This window comes from Brachyhypopomus gauderio, chromosome 13 (genome assembly GCF_052324685.1).
Source record: "Brachyhypopomus gauderio isolate BG-103 chromosome 13, BGAUD_0.2, whole genome shotgun sequence".
Taxonomy (NCBI): Eukaryota; Metazoa; Chordata; class Actinopteri; order Gymnotiformes; family Hypopomidae; genus Brachyhypopomus; species Brachyhypopomus gauderio.
The window spans coordinates 2291969-2312461 of record NC_135223.1 but is presented as its reverse complement, the minus strand read 5'-3'; the positions used below and the strand labels follow the sequence as shown (position 1 = coordinate 2312461).

At 42.4% G+C, this 20493-nt stretch overlaps 3 protein-coding genes across 5 annotated transcripts; all 3 read right to left on the bottom strand.

The window, feature by feature from the left end:
* Positions 1-4168: 4168 nt before the first annotated feature.
* On the bottom strand, positions 4169-10648 carry nrros (negative regulator of reactive oxygen species). 2 transcript variants are annotated; one of them, XM_076970331.1, is made up of 3 exons: positions 10495-10648; positions 6874-6994; positions 4169-6323 (listed from the first exon to the last, which is right to left on the bottom strand). In XM_076970331.1, the coding sequence occupies exons 2-3, from the start codon at positions 6979-6981 to the stop codon at positions 4365-4367; spliced, it is 2067 nt and encodes a 688-aa protein (XP_076826446.1). In that variant the 5' UTR covers positions 6982-6994; positions 10495-10648; the 3' UTR covers positions 4169-4364. The 2 variants fall into 2 exon arrangements, with proteins under 2 accessions (XP_076826446.1, XP_076826445.1); XM_076970330.1 differs by lacking the exon at positions 10495-10648 and adding an exon at positions 9156-9445 and having other exon boundaries at positions 4173-6323.
* Positions 10649-11127: 479 nt separating this feature from the next.
* fbxo45 (F-box protein 45) lies at positions 11128-16936 on the bottom strand. Its single transcript, XM_076970332.1, has 3 exons — positions 16262-16936; positions 15134-15490; positions 11128-12392 (listed from the first exon to the last, which is right to left on the bottom strand). The coding sequence occupies exons 1-3, from the start codon at positions 16544-16546 to the stop codon at positions 12207-12209; spliced, it is 828 nt and encodes a 275-aa protein (XP_076826447.1). The 5' UTR covers positions 16547-16936; the 3' UTR covers positions 11128-12206.
* Positions 16937-17862: 926 nt separating this feature from the next.
* rbis (ribosomal biogenesis factor) lies at positions 17863-19630 on the bottom strand. 2 transcript variants are annotated; one of them, XM_076970333.1, is made up of 4 exons: positions 19159-19630; positions 18808-18924; positions 18571-18687; positions 17863-18401 (listed from the first exon to the last, which is right to left on the bottom strand). In XM_076970333.1, exons 2-4 carry the CDS (start codon positions 18916-18918, stop codon positions 18333-18335), a joined length of 297 nt encoding a protein of 98 aa, XP_076826448.1. In that variant the 5' UTR covers positions 18919-18924; positions 19159-19630; the 3' UTR covers positions 17863-18332. The 2 variants fall into 2 exon arrangements, with proteins under 2 accessions (XP_076826448.1, XP_076826449.1); XM_076970334.1 differs by lacking the exon at positions 19159-19630 and adding an exon at positions 19014-19140.
* Positions 19631-20493: the final 863 nt, after the last annotated feature.

The window sequence follows — 20493 nt, the reverse complement described above, 5'->3', positions numbered from 1 at the left end:
TTAACTGCTAGACTGTCAGCACGAGTGGGTATTGTATGTTCCTCATATTTGTTTGAATTTATGTGTATTGTATGTGCTGAGCTGCTGCAGTTATGGTAAATGGTTTTACTCAGATTATACAGTCTAAATCTCAGAACCTAAATCTACAACTTTCTGCAACTTCACAACCTCAACATCAAGTGTGGGGTCTCCTGAGTACGGACATTTTAGCTAATGCAGTTAAAAATTTTTTAGCAAAACCTAAATTGAGTTTTGTTGTTAATGTTGTACAGCTAGTTTCCATAACTTAAAAAAAATGCATTTTGCACCAATATATATATATATATATATATATATATATATATATATATATATATATATATATATATATATATATATATATATATATATATTCCCATATACAGTATATGCCTGAACCATAATTTTTGGAATCCATCCAATGGTATTCTATTAATTGTCCCTGATAACCTGTTGACATCTATAAAATGTAATCTATTACATCTTTTTTGTAATAGATTAAAGAGAGGTCTCTTGCTTTCTTTCTTTCTTTCTCTTTTCATGCCTGCCTGAATAATACTGGCCATTTGTGGCCATAAATCTCCAGGCCATTTGTGACTGTTTTCCTATTGACCGGTAGGTGTCAGGCTTTTCTTTCAGATGTATTATTAATGTATATTTTAAATGACATATGGCTTTAGATGTAGTTATGTAATAGAGAGATTGTGGTTACTTTATCCCCCTAAGGTATTGCTCTATGAATTTTGTAGCTTAAATGTTGCTGAATAGTAACTGGTCCGGTCCTGATGATCAGAATTTACTTCCACTCATGTCTGGATTCATAGATGGAGACTCAACCTGATTGTACTGGTCTGCCTCACCCTGAGTAATGAAAGGGTTAAGTGGAAGTGGAGCCGAGTTGGCGCATCACTTCCTGTGCTGTGGTTCCGTAAGCCGTCCGTCCTTGATGTCCGTTACTGAGTCTCGTTGGCTTGGGAGTGGGGGGTGGGGTGGGGGTTGAGGGGGTGTGGGGTGAGTGTGTGTGTGTGTGTGGGGGGGTCATTCAGTTCCTTTCTGAAAATGCTAATGTGATCTCAGTCACTGAGCTGGCCTGGTTCATACCAAACAAAAAACCAAACCCGGGCATTTGAGCCTTCTGGCCTTGTAGGTCATCAGTGTCCTTTGGAGAAAGCTCACCAGCTCACTAAATCAGGCAGATCGGCCGCGTTAAGAGCGGCGGTACAGCCTGGGAACTCTGCTAAAGTGCGGCACAATTTCAACTGACATTTTTAATGTTGAGGTTTTTGTTCCCACAGAAAAATTCTAATCTGAACAAAGGGGCCAGTTTCAGTTTCACCAGTGGAGCACATTCTTGTTCACATTACTGCAGTGTGTGTGTGTTTTTCCTCTTTTACAAATCTGCATATTTTTCCCCTTTAACATCTAAAGAACACACATATCAGCCCGAGGTCATTATGGGTCTCATGATTCCTGACTCAACATGAGACCAGTGATATCAGTGCTGCTACTGTGGAGTATAAACAAGAAGTGTCACAAGTTTCACCAAATCCTCATCCGACCCCCCCCCCCCCCCCAGCCCCCCCCCACCCCAGGAGATTTCAACATAAAGAGGGAAGTTTCTTCACATTTTTCCATTCCAACGCTTTCAGCGTCCCCAAAGATCACGAACCTCATTCATTCCGCAGGAAACTGGTCCCCGTGCAGACAGAAATAGGGTTACTCATGAGACAAACCCCCACCCCTTCTAATTTATTTTTAGTTTTTACTTTTTTTGCCAGCAAACCAAAGTGAACCCAGACCCTTACGGGCTCAACCCCTTGGGCGGCAGATGTGGCCTGTGCCTGCAGTCCCAGTTTCTCTTTCTCTCTTTGCTCAAACCACCATGACCCAGAGTATCACCACAGTGGTATTCTGGTTACACTCTGGTTTAGACTACATGCTCTGCGCTCGGCACGCTCCTCACATGCTTTAGAAGGTTCCAGAACTCCAGGGATGAGACTCTGGTTGGGATGAAGCTCTGGTTGGGGTCTCGTTTGCTTCCTCTCAGCCACTGTTGCCCACAACAGTCCGCTTGGCGAGACCTCCAGGAGAGGGAGGGGTGTGGGAGGTCGAGCTGTAGTGGTTTGGTTTAACGGTCTAAACCCTTTATTGCCTGTGTTTGAGACACTGTTGAAATCAACCTAGTTTTGGTCTCTGTGGATACATGACATGTCCACACTGAACCACCTTGTGGGGCATACCACTAAAGAGCTTGTCACATCCTTTTTTATATACACACACCCACACACACACACACGCGTGCGCGTGTGTGTATATGTGTGTGTATGTGTGTATTTAAAGATGCAGAGATATAAAAATTGCAGTGTAGTACACTACAAGATGATGTTCTCAGAGAGACAGCACGTCTTGTACAGAGGTCCTTCATAAGTAAACAAAGTGTTTCTGAAGGATTAGTGAGGAATGTTAGGAGGTGAACCCAGTACATATTCCAGCGGAGATGTTCACCTCCCGTCCTTCCGTCCGTGGTGTTCTGCAGTTCCGACAGCGTTACCCAATCCTTCCTCAGGTCCGTTGCTTCCTCTTGGCATGCGTGCAGCACATGAAGAACCTTTTGGGAGTGCGCTTGCAGGATTAAGATGAAGAACTTCTTCGATCTCCTCGAGGCCCGGGCGGTGGCCTCTTGAGGAGAGAACGCGGAGAGAAACCTCAGCCCCCCCCCCCCCCCCCCCCCCCCCCCCCCCTCGCTGACACCTCGAGCTGGGCAGTTGCTACAGATATGAGCAAAACAGGAAACTTCATGTTTCCTCTGCTGCTTCTGGCATCTCTTTGCAACACGCAACTTCTCATATTCAAGTTAAACACGGTCACATATTTGAGCGCGAGTCTCTGAGACATTTGCTGAGACATTTGAAATTTGTGAAGTAGATTATAATTACATTTAAATCGATCAAAGAATCAAAGCATAATGTGTGCTAACTGTCAACTGGTCACTTATCTGGTTTTGGTTTACCTGACAAGACACGGAAACAGTCGTCTACTTAACCATAAGTATCTGTGTTATTAGGCTATTGTAAAAAGACATAGAGTCACATAAGACTATTCATAATACAGACTTGAGTGCATATTTTAAAATACACATAAGGTAAAAAATCCCAGAGAGTGATTATGGGGTCGTGGACTAATTTACAACCAACCCAATTATGCTAAGTGGTTGAATGTGCATTAGAATAATGTTGGTTCATGATATATTTGATCTAAATGCTATTATTAATTAACTGCAATTAATGTATTTTTGTGTACATGTTGTATCTTCTGAATTTAAAGTTATGTATTTTTGTCATAAAACAATATTAAAACTGAACATTTGTGAACACTGACCTCATTCGAAAGGTTTAACCATCTTGGCTCATATGGGTTATACAAATACACAATATAATACACAATTACACAAAGTTACACAAATGTACTGACTCAAATTATATTACCATGAACTGCCACATCCTTTTATACTGTAGAAAGACCACTACCTTTGTCATCCAAAAGTCCTAGACAGCCCATCAGGAAAAGATCAACTGTGCTTATGGTGTTCGTAAATTAACTCCTCTGATTATAACTCATGAGATGTATAATCCTATAAAACTGGGACTAACTTGTAACAAAATAAAACCAAAAGAGACTGCAGCCTTACATAAATGCTTTAACAGCTTTACTTTAGTTAAACCGGGACTAGGGCTTTAGTCTTAGCCTGAGGTGGGTAATAAATCCCATTTAAAAAGATTTATGAAAGGGTGAGATGGTACAACTGACCAAAGAAGAAATAGTGGAGAAGAGAAAGAATGAGAAGTCTATTCTGATGGTCCCTAACACATCAATAAATAGAGCCAGAACTACAACACAGGACTAGAAGAGTCAATGACTGTATCTCAGCCACAGAACTAGAAAAGTCAATGACTGTATCTCAGCCACAGAACTAACATATTCAAGGTGATAAGTACTGCTTTGACACTTTGAAATGAACACTTTGACTTTTCCTAAGCATTACGTATGTGTCATAATTCATAGAGTAATTTAGACATTTTGTCATCAACATGTCTGATTTCTTTTGTGTGTATGTGTTACATGTCACTTCTTTATATAAAAACACCTTTGTCCTTAAGGAACAAACATGTTCCTACAATCTGCATGTCCAGATGGATTCATGCAAAATGATGTCTTCACATTTCATAACCGATGTGGGAAATAACTTTGATATCTTCTTATGTAAAAGAATGAGCTTGGAATTTCATTATTATAAAAACACATATTTAACTTTATTTGACCAGTTTTACAATGGTTGTGTATTGTCTTTAGTATGGCGTCGGCCGCCAACATCTCTTTTTAATGGCCTGAGGCAGCACCCTTGGTCTGAACGTGAGGAAATAAATGACAAAAATGCCCACCAAGGACCCACTGACAGATAAAAACAACAGAATGTACCAGAAAATGGACTCCTCTACACTCCTGCCACCACAGTGGATAACGTCAAAAAGCTCAGCTCTTTGTCTCTGTTGGTGAACGTCTATACATGTAACCTCAGACAGATCAATCACACGAAGAGCTCTGGACTCCTTAAACGTCCTGTACCACTCCAACTGACAGCAGTTAAAGGTATTTCCACTCACATACAGAAACTGTCGTCGTTCTGACAGAACAGAAGCCTGTTCTGACCGGATGGTTGACAACATGTTGTCCCTCAAATCCAGGAGCTGCAAGTTCAGCGTCATTAGTGATTTCGGAAGCTCTGACATCGAGTTCTTGGAGATGTTTATAGATCTCAAGTTTTTATATGGAGAGAAATCAAAATCTTTTAACCCCGTGTTACTCAGTCCCAGATGCTGCAAAGTTCCACTGAGTCCTAACAAAGAGCGTCTGTCGATGAGCAGACCAGGGTTGTTAGACAGTTCCAGGTGTGTTAGTGGAGTACCTTTAAAAATGAAAGGCGGCACCTTTATGATTGTACACCCAGCGATATGTAGCTGTTTTAAGGAGGAAAGGTTTGTCCAGAGGGCGCAAGCCGCAGAAGCGTCCGAGCTGGTGGTCCTTCCTGGAAGACACAAGCCCACTGGGTTGTAGCTGAGGTCCACGCTGCTAATGCTGGGAAGCGTAGTGAACACTTTGGGCGGAAGCTGCTGGATGTCGTTTAAGCTCAGGTTTAGATGCGTGAGGTTGTTGAGCTCACTGGCTGCGTTCGCCTGCGCATGCAGCTCCGAGAGTCTGTTGTTGCTCACGTCCAGGTGGTAGAGAGTGACGGGCAGGTCCTCCGACGTCAGATTGAAGGTCTCCAGGCAGTTGCTCCTCAGCCTTAGCCAGTAGAGGTGAGGCATCTTATTAAGGAATCCCTGAGGGAAGTATCTCACCTGGTTCCCGCTGAGATCCAGCAGCTCGACGGAGGAGATGTCTCCATGAAGGCTGTCATTCCAGAGCTCTGCTGTAATGTTGCTGAGGTTTCCACCTAAGTTGTAGAACTCAACACTAGTAGTCCAGTTCGGAGAGCTGTGCTCTGCAAGATGACCGTAAAAGCTAATCTGGTTGTTGGAGAGTAATAATGTCTTTATGTTACTTTGCTGAGGAAGAAAAGGGAAATACAGAAGTTGGTTGTCAGACAGATCCAGCGTCTCCAGCTGAAAGGTCTGCGTAAGGTCTGGATTGGTTATGAACCATTCAATGGCGTTATGACTAGCATTCAACACTACCAGCTGGGTCATCTCAAATTTCACCAGACAAGGCAAAGAATTGTAGGCCAGATTAAGCCGCTGGAGTCTTTTCATGTGATCAAACGCTCCGTCAATTTCAAACAACAGATTCCTCTCCAGATTAAGCTCCTTTAGCTGATGTAGATCTCTAAATATGTATTTATCCAGCCTTAAAAGAACATTCCTGTATAAATGCAGGAACTCAAGAGATGAAAGATTCTGTAGCAGGTAAGAAGCCATGTCCTCTGTAAACCCATTACTAGAAAGATCCAGAGTTCTTAGTCTAGCCAAACTCCTCAAAGAGTGTGCGAGCTCCCTGTACCCATGATGAAGCTCATTGCTACCTAAATTGAGGCTCTCTAACAGAGGTGCACCAGAGAATCCATTCTCCTGTACTGTCCTCAAATGACAGTTTGCACAGCTGAAGTGACGAAGGGAAGGATACCTCGAGAGAGAGTTGTTCTGTAATGTTAAGACAAAGTTCTGGTTTAAAAAGAGCTCCTCTACGTGACGTGGTAGTTCACTTGGGACAGTAGTGAGACGGACATCATTACAGTGAGCCGCGTTTTGAATCTGTGGATGCAAGAAAGAAAGCACAAAAGACACAATGAGGATGAGACTGTATCTCAAACTAGACAAGCCCACGTCCCCATGAAATAAGACAAAAAAATGGTATCATCTAAACTCCAGTAAGAAGGCTTACATTTCAGGTTACATTTGAGGATATATTTCATTTAATGCTAATTATGAATGTTAATTACATGTCTAACTACTTCCAAACAGGCGTGTTTTTTTTATTTAATCGTGTAGCAATCGAACATTATAATTAAGTGAACAGAAAAACTTACAACTTTATTACTGTGCTTTATTATTGTGTTTATGGCAAAAGCAACATACCTTTAACATACTATATTTTATATACACTGCATTTTATATAGGTCTACATTTTCTTCGTGTGCTATTTAAACAAAACATTCTATTATCTGTCAAGTCATATCTTGGATCCTTGGTATTCAAATATTCTTTGTTTCCCAACACTTCTCATTGATAATGATACAACATTAATGATACAACATTTAATGTTACATTTAGAGATTTGATTTTTACACTTCGAGACTCTTACCAGTCTGCAGGGGCTGATGGGTGGATGGCTTAGGCCCGGGGGTAGAGCCAGTAACACGGGCAACAAGACGCATAACGGCAGCGTGGGGAGGGTGCCGGGGACCCGCATCTTACCGGACTCGCTACGGTCGAAAGCCAAGACAGCGCCAGTGTTATTATTTAGGGTAACATATTGAGTCAACACCAGTGAAAACAACGTTCCGAAGAGAAACCCAATTAAGAAAGCAAAATTAATTGCAGTGTTTGCTCCAAACCTGCTTGTGCTTTCACACCTTAAAGCGCTCTCCCAAACACACACACACACACACACACACACACACACACACACACACACACACACACACACACACACACACACACACACACACACACAATTAAAACGCTCTACCAAACACACACATACCAGAGGTGGACATTCCAGGTTCATAAAGTAAAAGTCCTCACCAAGATTTTGCTCAGGCTTCCTGGATTGTGTTGATTCCACAAATTTTACCTGGTTTGCACTAATTAGAAAATCCAGCAAGCTTGAATAAAATCCTGGGAAGGAGTTTTATTTTCTGAACTTGGAATGTCCCCCACTGCACATAACTGTACATGTACATTTAAAGCACTCCCCAAACACACACACACACACACACACATGTACTATTAAAGCGCTCTCCCAAACACACACACATACATGTACTATTAAAGCGCTCCCCAAACACACACACAAACATGTACTATTAAAGTGCTCTCCCAAACACACACACATACATGTACTATTAAAGCGCTCCCCAAACACACACACAAACATGTACTATTAAAGTGCTCTCCCAAATACACACACATACATGTACTATTAAAGTGCTCCTCAAACACACACACACACACACACACACACACAAACGTACTATTAAAGCGCTCTCCCAAACACACACACATACATGTACTATTAAAGCGCTCTCCCAAACACACACACACATACATGTACTATTAAAGTGCTCTCCCAAACACACACACAAACATGTACTATTAAAGCGCTCTCCCAAACACACACACAAACATGTACTATTAAAGCGCTCCCCAAACACACACACAAACACGTACTATTAAAGTGCTCTCCCAAACACACACACAAACACGTACTATTAAAGTGCTCTCCCAAATACACACACATACATGTACTATTAAAGCGCTCTCCCAAACACACACACATTACTATTAAAGCGCTCCCCCAAACACACACACATGCATGTACTATTAAAGCGCTCTCCCAAATACACACACATACATGTACTATTAAAGTGCTCTCCCAAACACACACACACACACACACACACACACACACACACATACATGTACTATTAAAGTGCTGTCCCAAACACACACACATACATGTACTATTAAAGTGCTGTCCCAAACACACACACATACATGTACTATTAAAGCGCTCCCCAAACACACACACATACATGTACTATTAAAGCGCTCTCCCAAACACACACACACATACATGTACTATTAAAGCGCTCTCCCAAACACACACACATACATGTACTATTTTGAACATCTAAGTGCGCCGGACACCGCGGGTCTGATAGTCTTTTACTTAAAATACATATTAACGTCGATGTGTTATGTACATATTAAATAACAGGTATACTATGCTTAATGACCATTCTTTTCCGCGTTTATTTCAATAATTTATTTTCCGAGTTTAAAACGCATAACTGTTTATTCCAGCAATGCTGTGGAACAATTGTTAGGCATTTAGTGTCTTATAAAATATCAAAAAGAACAATAAAACAAACGACGTGTGCTGTAGTACGTGCATTTATTTTCACTACCAAAAACGTGGGAAAGACGTTAAACGCGGCTTAATAATAACATCAATTATATTTATATTTTTCTGATTGTATGCATTTATTAGCCTACTTATGTAGCCACTCAAAAAAACTTTTAACTAGTTTGATTAGCACTGACAATATAGGATATGTATTTTCTTAATATATCGTTACACCGACATGCATAAGATGACATCACTGGTCCGGCAATGAACCCACGAGAAGCTGCAGCAAGATTCTGGTTTCACGGGTTTCCTCCCCAATACACCCGAAACTGGCCACAACAAAACTAGGATCTTCGGACAGAGAGAGCCGTGTTCACCACCGCCTTCTGTGCACGTAAGGTCACTAGGTAGAGTAAAGAGACGAACTTTAAACGCACACTTGCTCGGTTACGTTTCTAGCCACGAGCGTGTAACGCGTGTAACGCGTGTAACGGGGCTGCGCGCGCTCTTACCCCGACGGTTCGCCTGGCGTCCAGTGCGCAGCGGCAGGCGTGATCGCGGACCATCACTTCTGTATTTGGAGAAACTACTGTCACCGGGGCCATCGGACAACTAAGTACCTGACATCTGCAACTCTGCAGTGTCTTTTGTATTTGCGGAAGCAAGAAAGCAACGGAAGCTAAGTCACATGTAGCCAGCCAAGATCATTCAGCCTCGAGGTTCGCGCTGCACGGCCAGAAAGCAAGATAAATCTCCTCAATCTGTCAGGATTAGGAATAAATACGTAGGCGGCATATTAACAGTTTTATAGCCTATATGAATTGTGCTTTAATTCATGATTTAAGTACATGTATAAGTAAAATATAGAGTGAACATTCTGCAGCTTCTCGTGTGATCTTATGTGTCCCATACACCCTGTAAAAACATAATATATTGTCTTGATACGTTTTATTTCAGTCTTATTTAGTAGACCACAAAATCCTGCAGAAGGAACACACCCATGTCACCCACTGTTGGGTTTTACTCATCAGATACTACTAAAGAGGAAACCACGGAGAGCTCACACCCTTCCTGTTAGATGCTGCAACCCCATCACTGTGCTAAAGTCAACTGTCTTCTGATGGCTGCATCAGCACACACGCTGCTGGGCCCGTGTAAAAGTTCACAACACCATTTATCCATATGTTTATTTTAACGTTACTGGAAATGTGCAGTGAAGTTCACTTTCTCTGTCTCTGTAACCTAATTTAATGGGTCTGAGTAGCTGTTTTGGGCGTATTAATTGGGTTAATCCGTTACGTTTTCCATAGTTTTACATTAATCACAAGTAGTCATGTAACTGTTGCAAACTGTAATGTTAGTAATGTAATGTTATCGACGATTTGAGGTCGAAAACACTGAATGGGCCCACGCAGATTAAAGATACAAAGAAACGGGACAAAACTGTTTGGCATCACTATCACATGTTGATTTGGCAATAATCACACTAGGTAGCGTATAAATAAACACAGCAGTTTTTGAAGTAGCAAATTGGTCCAGACAACAGGCTAGAAATAACCTACTAGGAACATGACAAACCTTGGAAGAAATTCTTTAAAGTAAACCAGTTAAGTATGTTTAGCGCTCATCCGTCCCAGATAAGTATGTCTATCTCTTCAGTTCTGCACTTTTACAGTATCCAAATTCAAGTGACTTAGAGAAATAAAAGAAAATATAATCAAATTTCTACTATCATTATTATTGATCAATAAAACATGTTTTAAGCAGCCTACAGACTGAAAACATTCTGTTGATTCATGCGTCCGAGGGCATAAGCATTTGACATAAACATGATCCAGTTTACTGACCTACCTATCAAATTACTTGGTTATAGGACGCTCCCGTTTTCTGAAATATATTGAATTCTCTTCATCTTCCACAGCCTGGACAGTTGTGCCATGTTCATTAACCAAATATATGAGCAAAAACCGCACAATAGAAGGTGCTGAACTGGAATGATCGAAGAGACTTTGAGGAACGAGCGTTATGCGCCCTCTTGTGGTGAAGTCATAGACTGACACGATGCACTGGATATTACTGTAGCTTATACGGATCAGCCACAGTATAAAAACCGCTGACAGGTGAAGTGAATAGTATTATGTTGTTACACTAGCATCTGTCAAGGGAAGGGAGATATTAGGTAGCGAGGGAACAGTCCATTCCTGTGGTATTCTGCTGTTAAACCTCAGGACCTGGTATCCGTCTGGATGTTTCTTTGACATGTAGCACCTTGACACAGGCTAATTACTTCATGTCAGGGGTATTCCCTAATGGCAAAGGGCCTCTTTCATCAGGACAACGCTCCTGGCCACACTGGAGAAATTGTTCAGGAATGCCCTCGAGGAACTATGCAATGACAATGACAAAGAGCTCAAGGAGTTGATTTGACCTCCAAAGTCCCCAGACATCAGTCTGAGTATCTGTGGGATGTGCTGTAAAAACAACTCCATATTTTTGACTTACAGGACTTAAAGGATCTTCTACTAATATCTTTGTGCCACATACAAAAGAAAACCTTCAGAGTGCATGTTCATTGCTGTTTTGACATGCTGGTGTATATGAACTTTGCTTGGACATCCGATAAAGGATCTCGGTCCTGAAAAGTCCCGTTTTGACCACCTCTATATCTGATAAAAGGCTGCAGGATGTAATTGCAGGTTCCAGAGAAATGGGACATTTGACACAAAGGGCTTTCTGAAGATCTTAACACATCTCCAACCACAAATCTAACAAATCTGTGCATTATCAGTATTCGGTTTAAACAAAACCAATAATATATTAAAGATGAAAATGCTTCTACAATAGAAAAGTACAACTAACACTTCACCTGACTGGCACCATATAGTTTATTCACTGGTTCCATGACCTGAATGTTACCAAGGAAACCCTAATAAATAAATATTATACACTATTACATCACAATGGAGAAGTACAGGAATATTGATACAATAGGTTTCTTTTAGATTCCCTGCACAAACACTCATGGCTTTGACTTATAGTGCATGCAAAGTACTTACTCCTGTAGCGAAGCAGTCTTATTTTTAACTTTAACATGGTCAAGTTGTGTAGAGGCAATAGAAACATCGTTTTGGCATGTCATATGCCAGCATATGCGTCGTTTTGTGGTGCACTGTGAAATCCTAAAGTCATCCTGTCATTGTATCAATGCAATACTTACTGTACATGACCACTGTCATGTGTTATAAACACACACTGATTTCAGATTACGTGTACAGTTTGGGTTAAGATTAGGGTTAAAATTTCCACTTGCCGTCTACTCTGGTTGGCTTGATTAACTAAGACTAAGACATAGCCCAGTGTCTTTTTATAAATTAAAATTTATTTTAAAAACCATCCGTAGCTGTGGAGAACGCTTGCTGAAGCCCCACACGCACGTCCAGTGGAGCATCAGGCCCATACCAGCACCCCCCTCTTCTCTGTTCCAGACGGGTCACGTCCACCACGCCAAAGGCTCTTCAGGGTTCATTGTACATTGTGCGGATGTCTCGTGGTCGTGTGACGTCTCAGCCGTCCAGAGGTTTGCCCAGGTAGACCATTGTAACTTCAGTGTTTCCGTACACGGCCGACACCGCTGGGAAGAGACAGGTCTTGGGAAGCCCTCTGAAGGCCACGCCCAAAAACTCAAACCCTCGCTCAAAAGCCAAGGTCTTGTCGTCCATGTCCAGAATCACGCGTATCCTCTCCCCTATCTGGAACACCAAAAAACAACACAAAACCATCAGGGTTGCGCATTACGAGGGGGTGAAAACAGGATCACACGTGATTCGTGTTTATTTTCTCCGCAATTTGTGTGAAGGGATTCAGAGATCTTGGCCAAAGCAGTAGTTAGATGAACAAGTGAGACTGGGAATTACTAATCATGTGACCACTAATCATGTGACCACTAATCATGTGACCTAATTACTTTTTGTTTTACATTCTGACATCATCTGATACCTGATCTTTTGCTTTAATTTACTGTAGCAAAATAAGTTGTGAACGTATAAGCCATCCTTCCTTTCTGGTTCTTCCCAAATAAGACCCGTGTTTTAAGCTCCAGGTCGTTTTAATGTGTTTTAAAGCTCCAGGTTGTTTTAATGCGTTTAAAGCTCCAGGTCGTTTTAATGCGTTTAGAGCTCCAGGTCGTTTTAATGCTCGTTTTAATGTACATCCATGTTGCACATCTCAAATATAGTAAAGACCACTGAGATGATCCACAACACTGCTGAAACATGAACACATGTGGAACCATGAACGATAAAGCTGTGTTTCAGTGTTGGTGTCCGCAAAATCAAATAACACCACAAACCAACACCAACTGTGAAAGGCCGAGGGGGAGAGTTCAAAAGCCTGTGGAAGTTTTGCTACACAACGGCAGGGTGTCTCTACAGTTCAAAAACCCAAGAGGTTGTCATGATTCACTTCTGTGTTCTGGACTACCATCATGTTACGTCAGCAGCGTAGTGACTGAAACAGGACAAATGCGGTATGTGCGATTAGCCAAGTCGATATCCCTGACCCTTAATGGGATGCAGGTTGACCAAGACAGCCACAAAAATAAACATTGTTCAGTAAAGTGGAACTGTTGTGGGTTACAGCAGAGTGAGGTAGATGTTCTTAATAAGATGACCCTTAAGTATAGATTCGAACATATAGAAGCAAGTTATGCAGAAATCCGTGTAATTAAAAAGGGATCACAATATTTCTCTATACAAAGTTATTTTCTAATTCTCTATCCAGGTTAAAATAATTTCAAAAGTGCATTGAAACTAAACTAAAAAAAAAAGGAAAATGCTTTCATTTGACGTTGAACATTTAACCCTCCCCTTGGTCATTTTGTGAACGAGTTTGCTTCTAGTCATCTTAACCTTGCATTGATATTTTAAGCTTTGACCTTGTGCAGACCCTCTCAGTATAAGGGATCTGACATCTGCTTGACCTTGACCAGACTGTGAATGATCGGACAAGCCATGCGCAGTACTTTTTCCTGTAAAAACACACCCGTCCCTAACCCTTCTGCTGTTTACCATGTTCCTTGGTGTATTAAGCTGGCTCTATACTGTGCGATTATTCCACTGCCGACAATCGTAGGTCACGAGGCGAAACTCTTTGCTCCCCGGTGCTACACGTCCTGCTCCACAATAGCCGATTCAGTGCCTCTGCGACCAGAACCAGCCCACGATTACATTCTGGCAGCGGCAAGAACTTGGCATTATTATTTCATGTGCGAGTGCCACTGCCAGGCTCGTCTAAAAACAGCCAATGGGGAGCAGGCTGGAGTGACGCCACGCCCACGCGGCAACTAAAAATAAACGCCAGCATAGTGAACAGAAAATTCAGCATGGGGACTCGAAAGCAGAGAGTCTTCCGTGGGGTCGGAAACACCGTAAAACGCCTTTTTGATGTCTACGTTTGGCCAGCAGCAAACAAATGACAAAAGCAGAATATCGCAAGTTTCTCGCACTGTGGGTTTTATCGCAAGAAACACTCTCAGTTCGATGTTCAGCACAAGTGAGATTGCACAGTCAGTCAGGAATCTTGGCCAGGATTTCAGATGCATAATTTGTGCGACAAGCAAAAACTATATAAGACCGTTGGAATGGCAGACTGTAAAGCCAGCTGTAAAGGCTGATGTAAAGGTTTTGTGCCATGATTACATTTATACCCCAAGGACATTTTTCTAGCAGCAACCGCCAATCCAACGAGAATTTTTCAATCCAAAACTTGAAGCTGAAAAGAAACAACTAGTCTATCCCACAAATCAGAGATACTCTCTTAACAGACACTTACAATCTCACTGCGTTCCCATTCCAAGTCTTTGTTTAAAGTGCCACACACAAACAAAGTCTGCATAACGTCACTCTGCTGTAAAAAATAAAATGTAAATAAAAATGTAAATGTGCCATATTTCGTCAATTGTGATTTTTCACCGCAATCGAAATTTGTCCTCCGCTTTTAACCCATCTGTGCAGTTAGAACACACACACACACACACACATACACAAACACAAGCTAGTGATTACTAGGGGGCTGTGGTGCACACATGCCCAGAGCGGTGGGCAGCCCTTGCCTGGTGCCCAGGGAGCAGTTGGGGTTAGGTGCCTTGCTCAAGGGCACCTCAGTCATGGCCTTAGGTCTGGGAATCGAACCCACAACCCTCCGGTCACAAGACCAGTTCCCTAACCACCATGACTGCCCCGTAACCCACTACAGCTCCACTTAAGGAAACAATGTGTATTTTTTCATGGCCGTCTTACTCAAGCAAATTCACGCAATCTCTTTCCCTGCTGCATGAAGTGCTATAGAAACTATATGGAATTGGAGTGAACTGAACCAGAGAGGCCACTCACAGCAAAGTGACTTAGCTGCATTCTTTCACATTGACTTCAGAGTGAGGAATCCTCTTAACTTATACATTCTGGTCCCATACCGCATACTCAAACCATCTCACCTGGTACTTTGGCGCGTTGTTGCACTGAGGGAAGTTGCCGTTGACTTCGCCGTTGTGGAGAAGGTTGTTATCCACCAGGTTCCACCCCCAGCTCTGGTCATCGCTACCCAACAGCGCCACGTAGCCTTGGCACTGCATCGGTGCCCGTTTGGTGGCAATGCCGATCACGGCCACGGTACCGAGCGGCCCCTCCCACCAGATCTCCCAGGCGTGCCTGCCTTCCGTGAAGCCAATCTTACCGCGAGCCCCATCGGTGCTCTGGGCGATGGGGTTGCGGTGGAGAGTGAAACCGTTCTTCTTAACGTACACGTTCCTCGAGCAGTCGTGGGTGCTCAGAGCGTGTTGTAGAGACTTCAGCTGTGGAGAGAGTGGAGAGATGAGAAGGTTATGGTGACTATCATGACAGCAGGGCTGCAGTGCCATCAGCTCTCCATCAGCGCTCATTCAGAAGTTAAACGTATGGGATCGCTTACCACATAAAATAATTGTATTTATGTGAAAGCTAAAATATGCAGGTCAAAATGGTGGAGATGCTAAAGTACTTATCAAATAGTGAGTGATGAATCAAGCAAGAACACTGAAGAGACGCATCACCAGTCTGCTCTATCTGAAGCGAGTATGTCCTAGCTTAAACAGTAACGTTACATCCCTACATGGTTAGAGGAGTTGATAAAGATCAACCTTATAAATAAACCCAATGTAAGTTTAATCCTATTTGATGAGGGTTTTTTTGTATTTTAAAGAAACCATTACAGAAATAATTAGGCCTACACGCTTCTCTCCTGTAATAGTTTACAAACAGTGCATATCTAAGCAATTCAGAAACCATAAATAGTCAACAGCACTGCACCCTGGAGTACAGTACAACTCTAGGACAAACCCGGCCCCCAAAAACCCTTCGGATCGTCCAGGATCGTCCAAGATCCTGCGGGTCGGTTCTGCAGACCCGTCTGTAGTATTTACAAATGACGTCATGAGCAGGCGTCAAAGACGCTTCAGTCTGCGGCCGTTTTACACCGCCGACCGTTTATTATCGTGCAGCAGCCGCCAAACCTTTTCATTCTCCTCCAAAAACACCCCCCACACAACGCGCCTCCAGGCTCGCGCCTCCGCACGTGCGCGACTCACTTTCCCCTTGAACGTCGGTATGTTGCAGAGGATGTCGGAGCGCAGAGCCTCCTCGCTCACGGAGCGCGCGCACAGGCTGCGCCACACCTCGCTGTTCTCGTCCGACAGGCAGCCGTTCCAGTGCCAGCACACCAGAGAGCATTTGGTCAGGTCCGCTAACTCCAGATACGAGAAAATATGCTCCAAAACCCTACTGGGGAGTCTCCCCGCGATGCCAGAACCGGACCCGGTCGCCCCGCAGCCCGCGGAGGCTGCGCCAGCACCAGCAGACGCCCCGCCAGACATGTCCAGCTCGTTAACGCCGATACAAGCGCACACGTAGCGCACCCGTTGAAACGTGAACGGATCTTTTAGGATGCAGGAAACGGTCAGGACCGAATCATGGTTCCGATAAGAAGTGTTTGGCTAGGCATTGGCAGCTGAGTCCATTTCGTCGCCGTGTCGGTTGTAGGGAAAGGACCAAATCTGTGACTTTTGTTGGGGTCCTTGACGCGCACTAAAACACGACACTCGCAAAGCGAAGCAGGCGTCGACGTTCATACAAACCGTACAGTGAGCATAATGATATTTAGGACAAAATACTGTCAGCAATATTCCCACATTATACAGGAAGCCTCGTGTTAAAAGTATTGCTCCATTACTTCCATATTATTACACGCCTTTAAGGACCTGACTAACAATTACGTGTGCCGTAAAGGCTCATTTCCCCCGACAGATGGCGCCAAAGATGCTTACACAGTTGAGTCCATAACAATCATTAGTTGCTCATTTTAAATGCGATCAAATATTCACTGTCTGATCATCCGAGTGTAATGTATAAAGAAGGAGCAACAAAACACGAGCAAATAAGGATTTCCAGATCTTTTGGAGTGATAAAATAATGTCCAAGGAGTCTCATGTTTTGTGCGTCACGTCCTGAATGAATCCAATTTCTACAGATTTCCCATGGGACACATCTCCTTTCTGTTTGTCATATATCACATCACATGCAACTTTTTCATAGCGTTTCATGAAATACTACAGGTTAGAGAGCCACTTGATACATGAATACACAATAATCACTTTTGACTGCAATACAGAATATAGGGCAACTGGGAACTGTTTAAGAGTCCATTTAGAGAGCCACATCTGAACTAATATACAACATTTCACGTTACCATTGCTCCAGGGTTTCTGAGTGTATGGTGGTGAAAAAATCCACAAACAAACTTCATTTAAAGGCTTCTCGTCCCAATTTTGGATTTTCAGATGTTAAGAGTAATAATATAAGAGGGAAAACACCTTGTTTTTGCTTAAAAACAAAAAGCTCAGAATTGCATTCTGAATATAGAGTATGACAGACTTGACAAGACAACAGTGATATGTTAATATATATTGTCATTTCTTAAATTATAAATAATAATGAACTACACACAGCATAACTTGGAAACATCACCAGAAGCTGATCTGATAGAACTTCTCAAACTTCATGTGATTAACAGCATCGTAATATGGCTATCACTTAAGAAAAGCAAGGCCACGATACTCAGAAAATGGCTATGTGAAAAAACTGAAGCCAGAAGCAAAGTTAGGACTTGTTAGTCATTCTATAATATCTGTAGCAGCACTCAACAGGACTTTAATAGCACAAAGTAATGTTACATTATAATGCACCATTTCTGATCATGTACACTTTGTTGTATATACATCAAACTTCAGTGTTGTGTAAGTGTTCATAGAATTGCAAATTAAAGCACTAAACTCAATTTCCTGGCAAAAAAATCCCTCATTTTGTCCATGTTGCATCAGCCAGTAGTATCAGGCCTGACTTATGACAGACTATTATTGAAGAGACATTTTGGCCAAGGTTAAAACCTGGTTCATCTGGCTTTCATTAAAAGAATTCATCACATGAAATTCAGATTCAGAATTCTTGATACAACTCCCAAGCGGTGTCAACACATTGACATTTGAGATTATTCCTCCAAATGTCTCACCTTAACATATAGACCCAAACTCATTATATTTGAGCTTGCTTTCCACTAACACAGTCCACAGATGCAAATGCATTTTTCTGAACAGATCCATTTGACTATAACTGAGAAAACATCTGGGTGGCACCATCCACGTTGACAGGCTCCTGCGGTTTGTCCTTTACAACCTGTAAAACATGTTTAAAACAAACTTTCAACCCAACAAATTTCAAAACTTCAAACTCAATATTGAACATTAGCCTGCATTCTTCTCCTTAAAATTGCTATTTAGGTTTATCTCAATTGCAAACCAACCACAAGAGGTATAAAGATTTCACGATACGATCATGACCCTACCGTTGCACTGCGTTTGGGTTCGGGAGCCGCAGGTCTTGAAATACTTTTCACGTTCCTCTGGACTTCTGAGAAGATCTGATTTAGGTTGTCCACTTTCTCATTCTTCAAACTGTTAATCTTATGTCAAGAGAAACCGAAATGTCAACTCACAGCTCATTCTGTAATCATATTTCAACCAGGAAACACGACCAGAGCAACTAAACACCAACACAGAGTTGAGAGGCTGGACAAGCCTACATGTTTTAACGAAGTCCTAACAGGCTTGGTCTTGGTCTTGGGCTTCGACTGATGGACAGCAACTTGAAACACGTTCTTCTGTTTTTTACCCTTCTGTTTATTTTTTGCCATCTTTTCCTAAAAGAAAGGTAAATAAACCAACAGAACTATGAGAGAAGGTGTGGTACCGATAACAAATCCAGTTAAATAAACTATAGCCAGCTAACCTAACAACGCTAGCTAACTGGCAGGTAGCTAGTTAACGTGTATATGTCTGGCGTAGGGTCCGTTACTGCCCAGCTCGAATGTTAGCCATTACAGCTTTGATTTTAGTGCGTCAAAAGATAAATAAACACATAAAAGTTAACTTACAGCGGGCGACTGACGTCTTTACTAATGTAGCCCACCAACACACGTGTCTCGTTTCCGTAAGCACCGTCTTCTTCGGGTAGTGACTGGCAACCAAGATTTCATTACCGCCATCTACTGTAAAAACTCAGACACCTTACCTAACAGCCTAAATACTTAAGGAATGTGGAAAGCTTATGAATTTTGTATGACATCTATGATATTTATGTATGTGTGTATGACATAACAGTTGTCCTAGCTGGGTGTTATGACAGCTAGTGAAGAGTTAAATTGTGCTGACGGTAGTAGTGATGGGGTCTTCAGTAAAAGGTCTTCAGGAGAGTGGGTGGAACAGAGACTCAATGGGCTCAGGTACCAGGTAGGGGATCCACTCATTTACCAGGTGGGGGATCCACTCAGGTACAGATGGTGGATCCACTCAGGTACAGGCACGAGAGACGCGGGACAACAGCACCAACTGAGGGGTTTTGTTTGAATGCTATTCTTCCTACTTATTCTTGCATATTTCTAGGTATTAACAGATTACCAGCACCTTGTAATCTAAGCAGATGTGATGGTTAATCAGGGGTGTAGTGGGGGGGTAGCCGTCGCCCCACTTATTTTAACAGGGGGGACGCATCCCCCCCAGTGGTGTAGTGGGAGTGTGTAGCGGGGGAACACCGTCCCCCACTTATTTTAACTGGATGTTGCTCTTGCTGAGACTGTTACGTCAAACGCTAGGTTTATACATGATGCGTTAGTAATCCGCCAACTCCTGGCAATCGGACACCCCCCCCCCCCCCCCCCCCTCAACAACTTACACTCGCCACAACCCCCCGCACAACAATTCAATTATTTAGAATCGCTACACCACCACACCAAAAATGACCCCCCCACTTATTTTTTTTAGGACTACACCACTGTGGTTAATACTAGGAAATAAGTTTACTTTGATACTGAGAAGCAAGGGCATATACACATTTGAATATCAGTAGTACAATTTTGCAATAAAGACAGAATCTGACAGACCACCAATGCAGTGTAGATAATATTGGACTAATATGGTCAGACATTCTGGTCCTTGTAAAGACACTATCTTCTTAACATCCAGGAATCATAGCAGTCCAATCCTGCAGCTATGAAAACATGCTCTAGTTTTTGCGTGTCCTGTACAGTCTGTATGTTGAAGGTGAAAGAAAGGTATCCTAGTAATACTGTGATACTACAGTGATATTACATCATGAAAGTAGGGCATTTAAGCAGATTTCCTCATCTCAAACCATTTATTGTTTGGTTTGTATTGTATTGTATTGTATTGCGCTTGTATAGTAAACACCCCCCCCCCCCCCCCCAAAAAAA

Coding starts and splice junctions, on each gene's coding strand:
- nrros (XM_076970331.1), bottom strand. CDS start 6,981: ATGCGGGTCCCCGGCACCCTCCCCACGCTGCCGTTATGCGTCTTGTTG. Junction 6,324..6,873: donor CCATCAGCCCCTGCAGACTG/GTAAGAGTCTCG, acceptor TTGCATCCACAG/ATTCAAAACGCGGCTCACTG.
- fbxo45 (XM_076970332.1), bottom strand. CDS start 16,546: ATGTCTGGCGGGGCGTCTGCTGGTGCTGGCGCAGCCTCCGCGGGCTGC. Junction 15,491..16,261: donor TACCGACGTTCAAGGGGAAA/GTGAGTCGCGCA, acceptor CTCTCTCCACAG/CTGAAGTCTCTACAACACGC. Junction 12,393..15,133: donor ACAACGCGCCAAAGTACCAG/GTGAGATGGTTT, acceptor TTGGTGTTCCAG/ATAGGGGAGAGGATACGCGT.
- rbis (XM_076970333.1), bottom strand. CDS start 18,918: ATGGCAAAAAATAAACAGAAGGGTAAAAAACAGAAGAACGTGTTTCAA. Junction 18,688..18,807: donor TTAGGACTTCGTTAAAACAT/GTAGGCTTGTCC, acceptor TCTTGACATAAG/ATTAACAGTTTGAAGAATGA. Junction 18,402..18,570: donor AACCCAAACGCAGTGCAACG/GTAGGGTCATGA, acceptor CATGTTTTACAG/GTTGTAAAGGACAAACCGCA.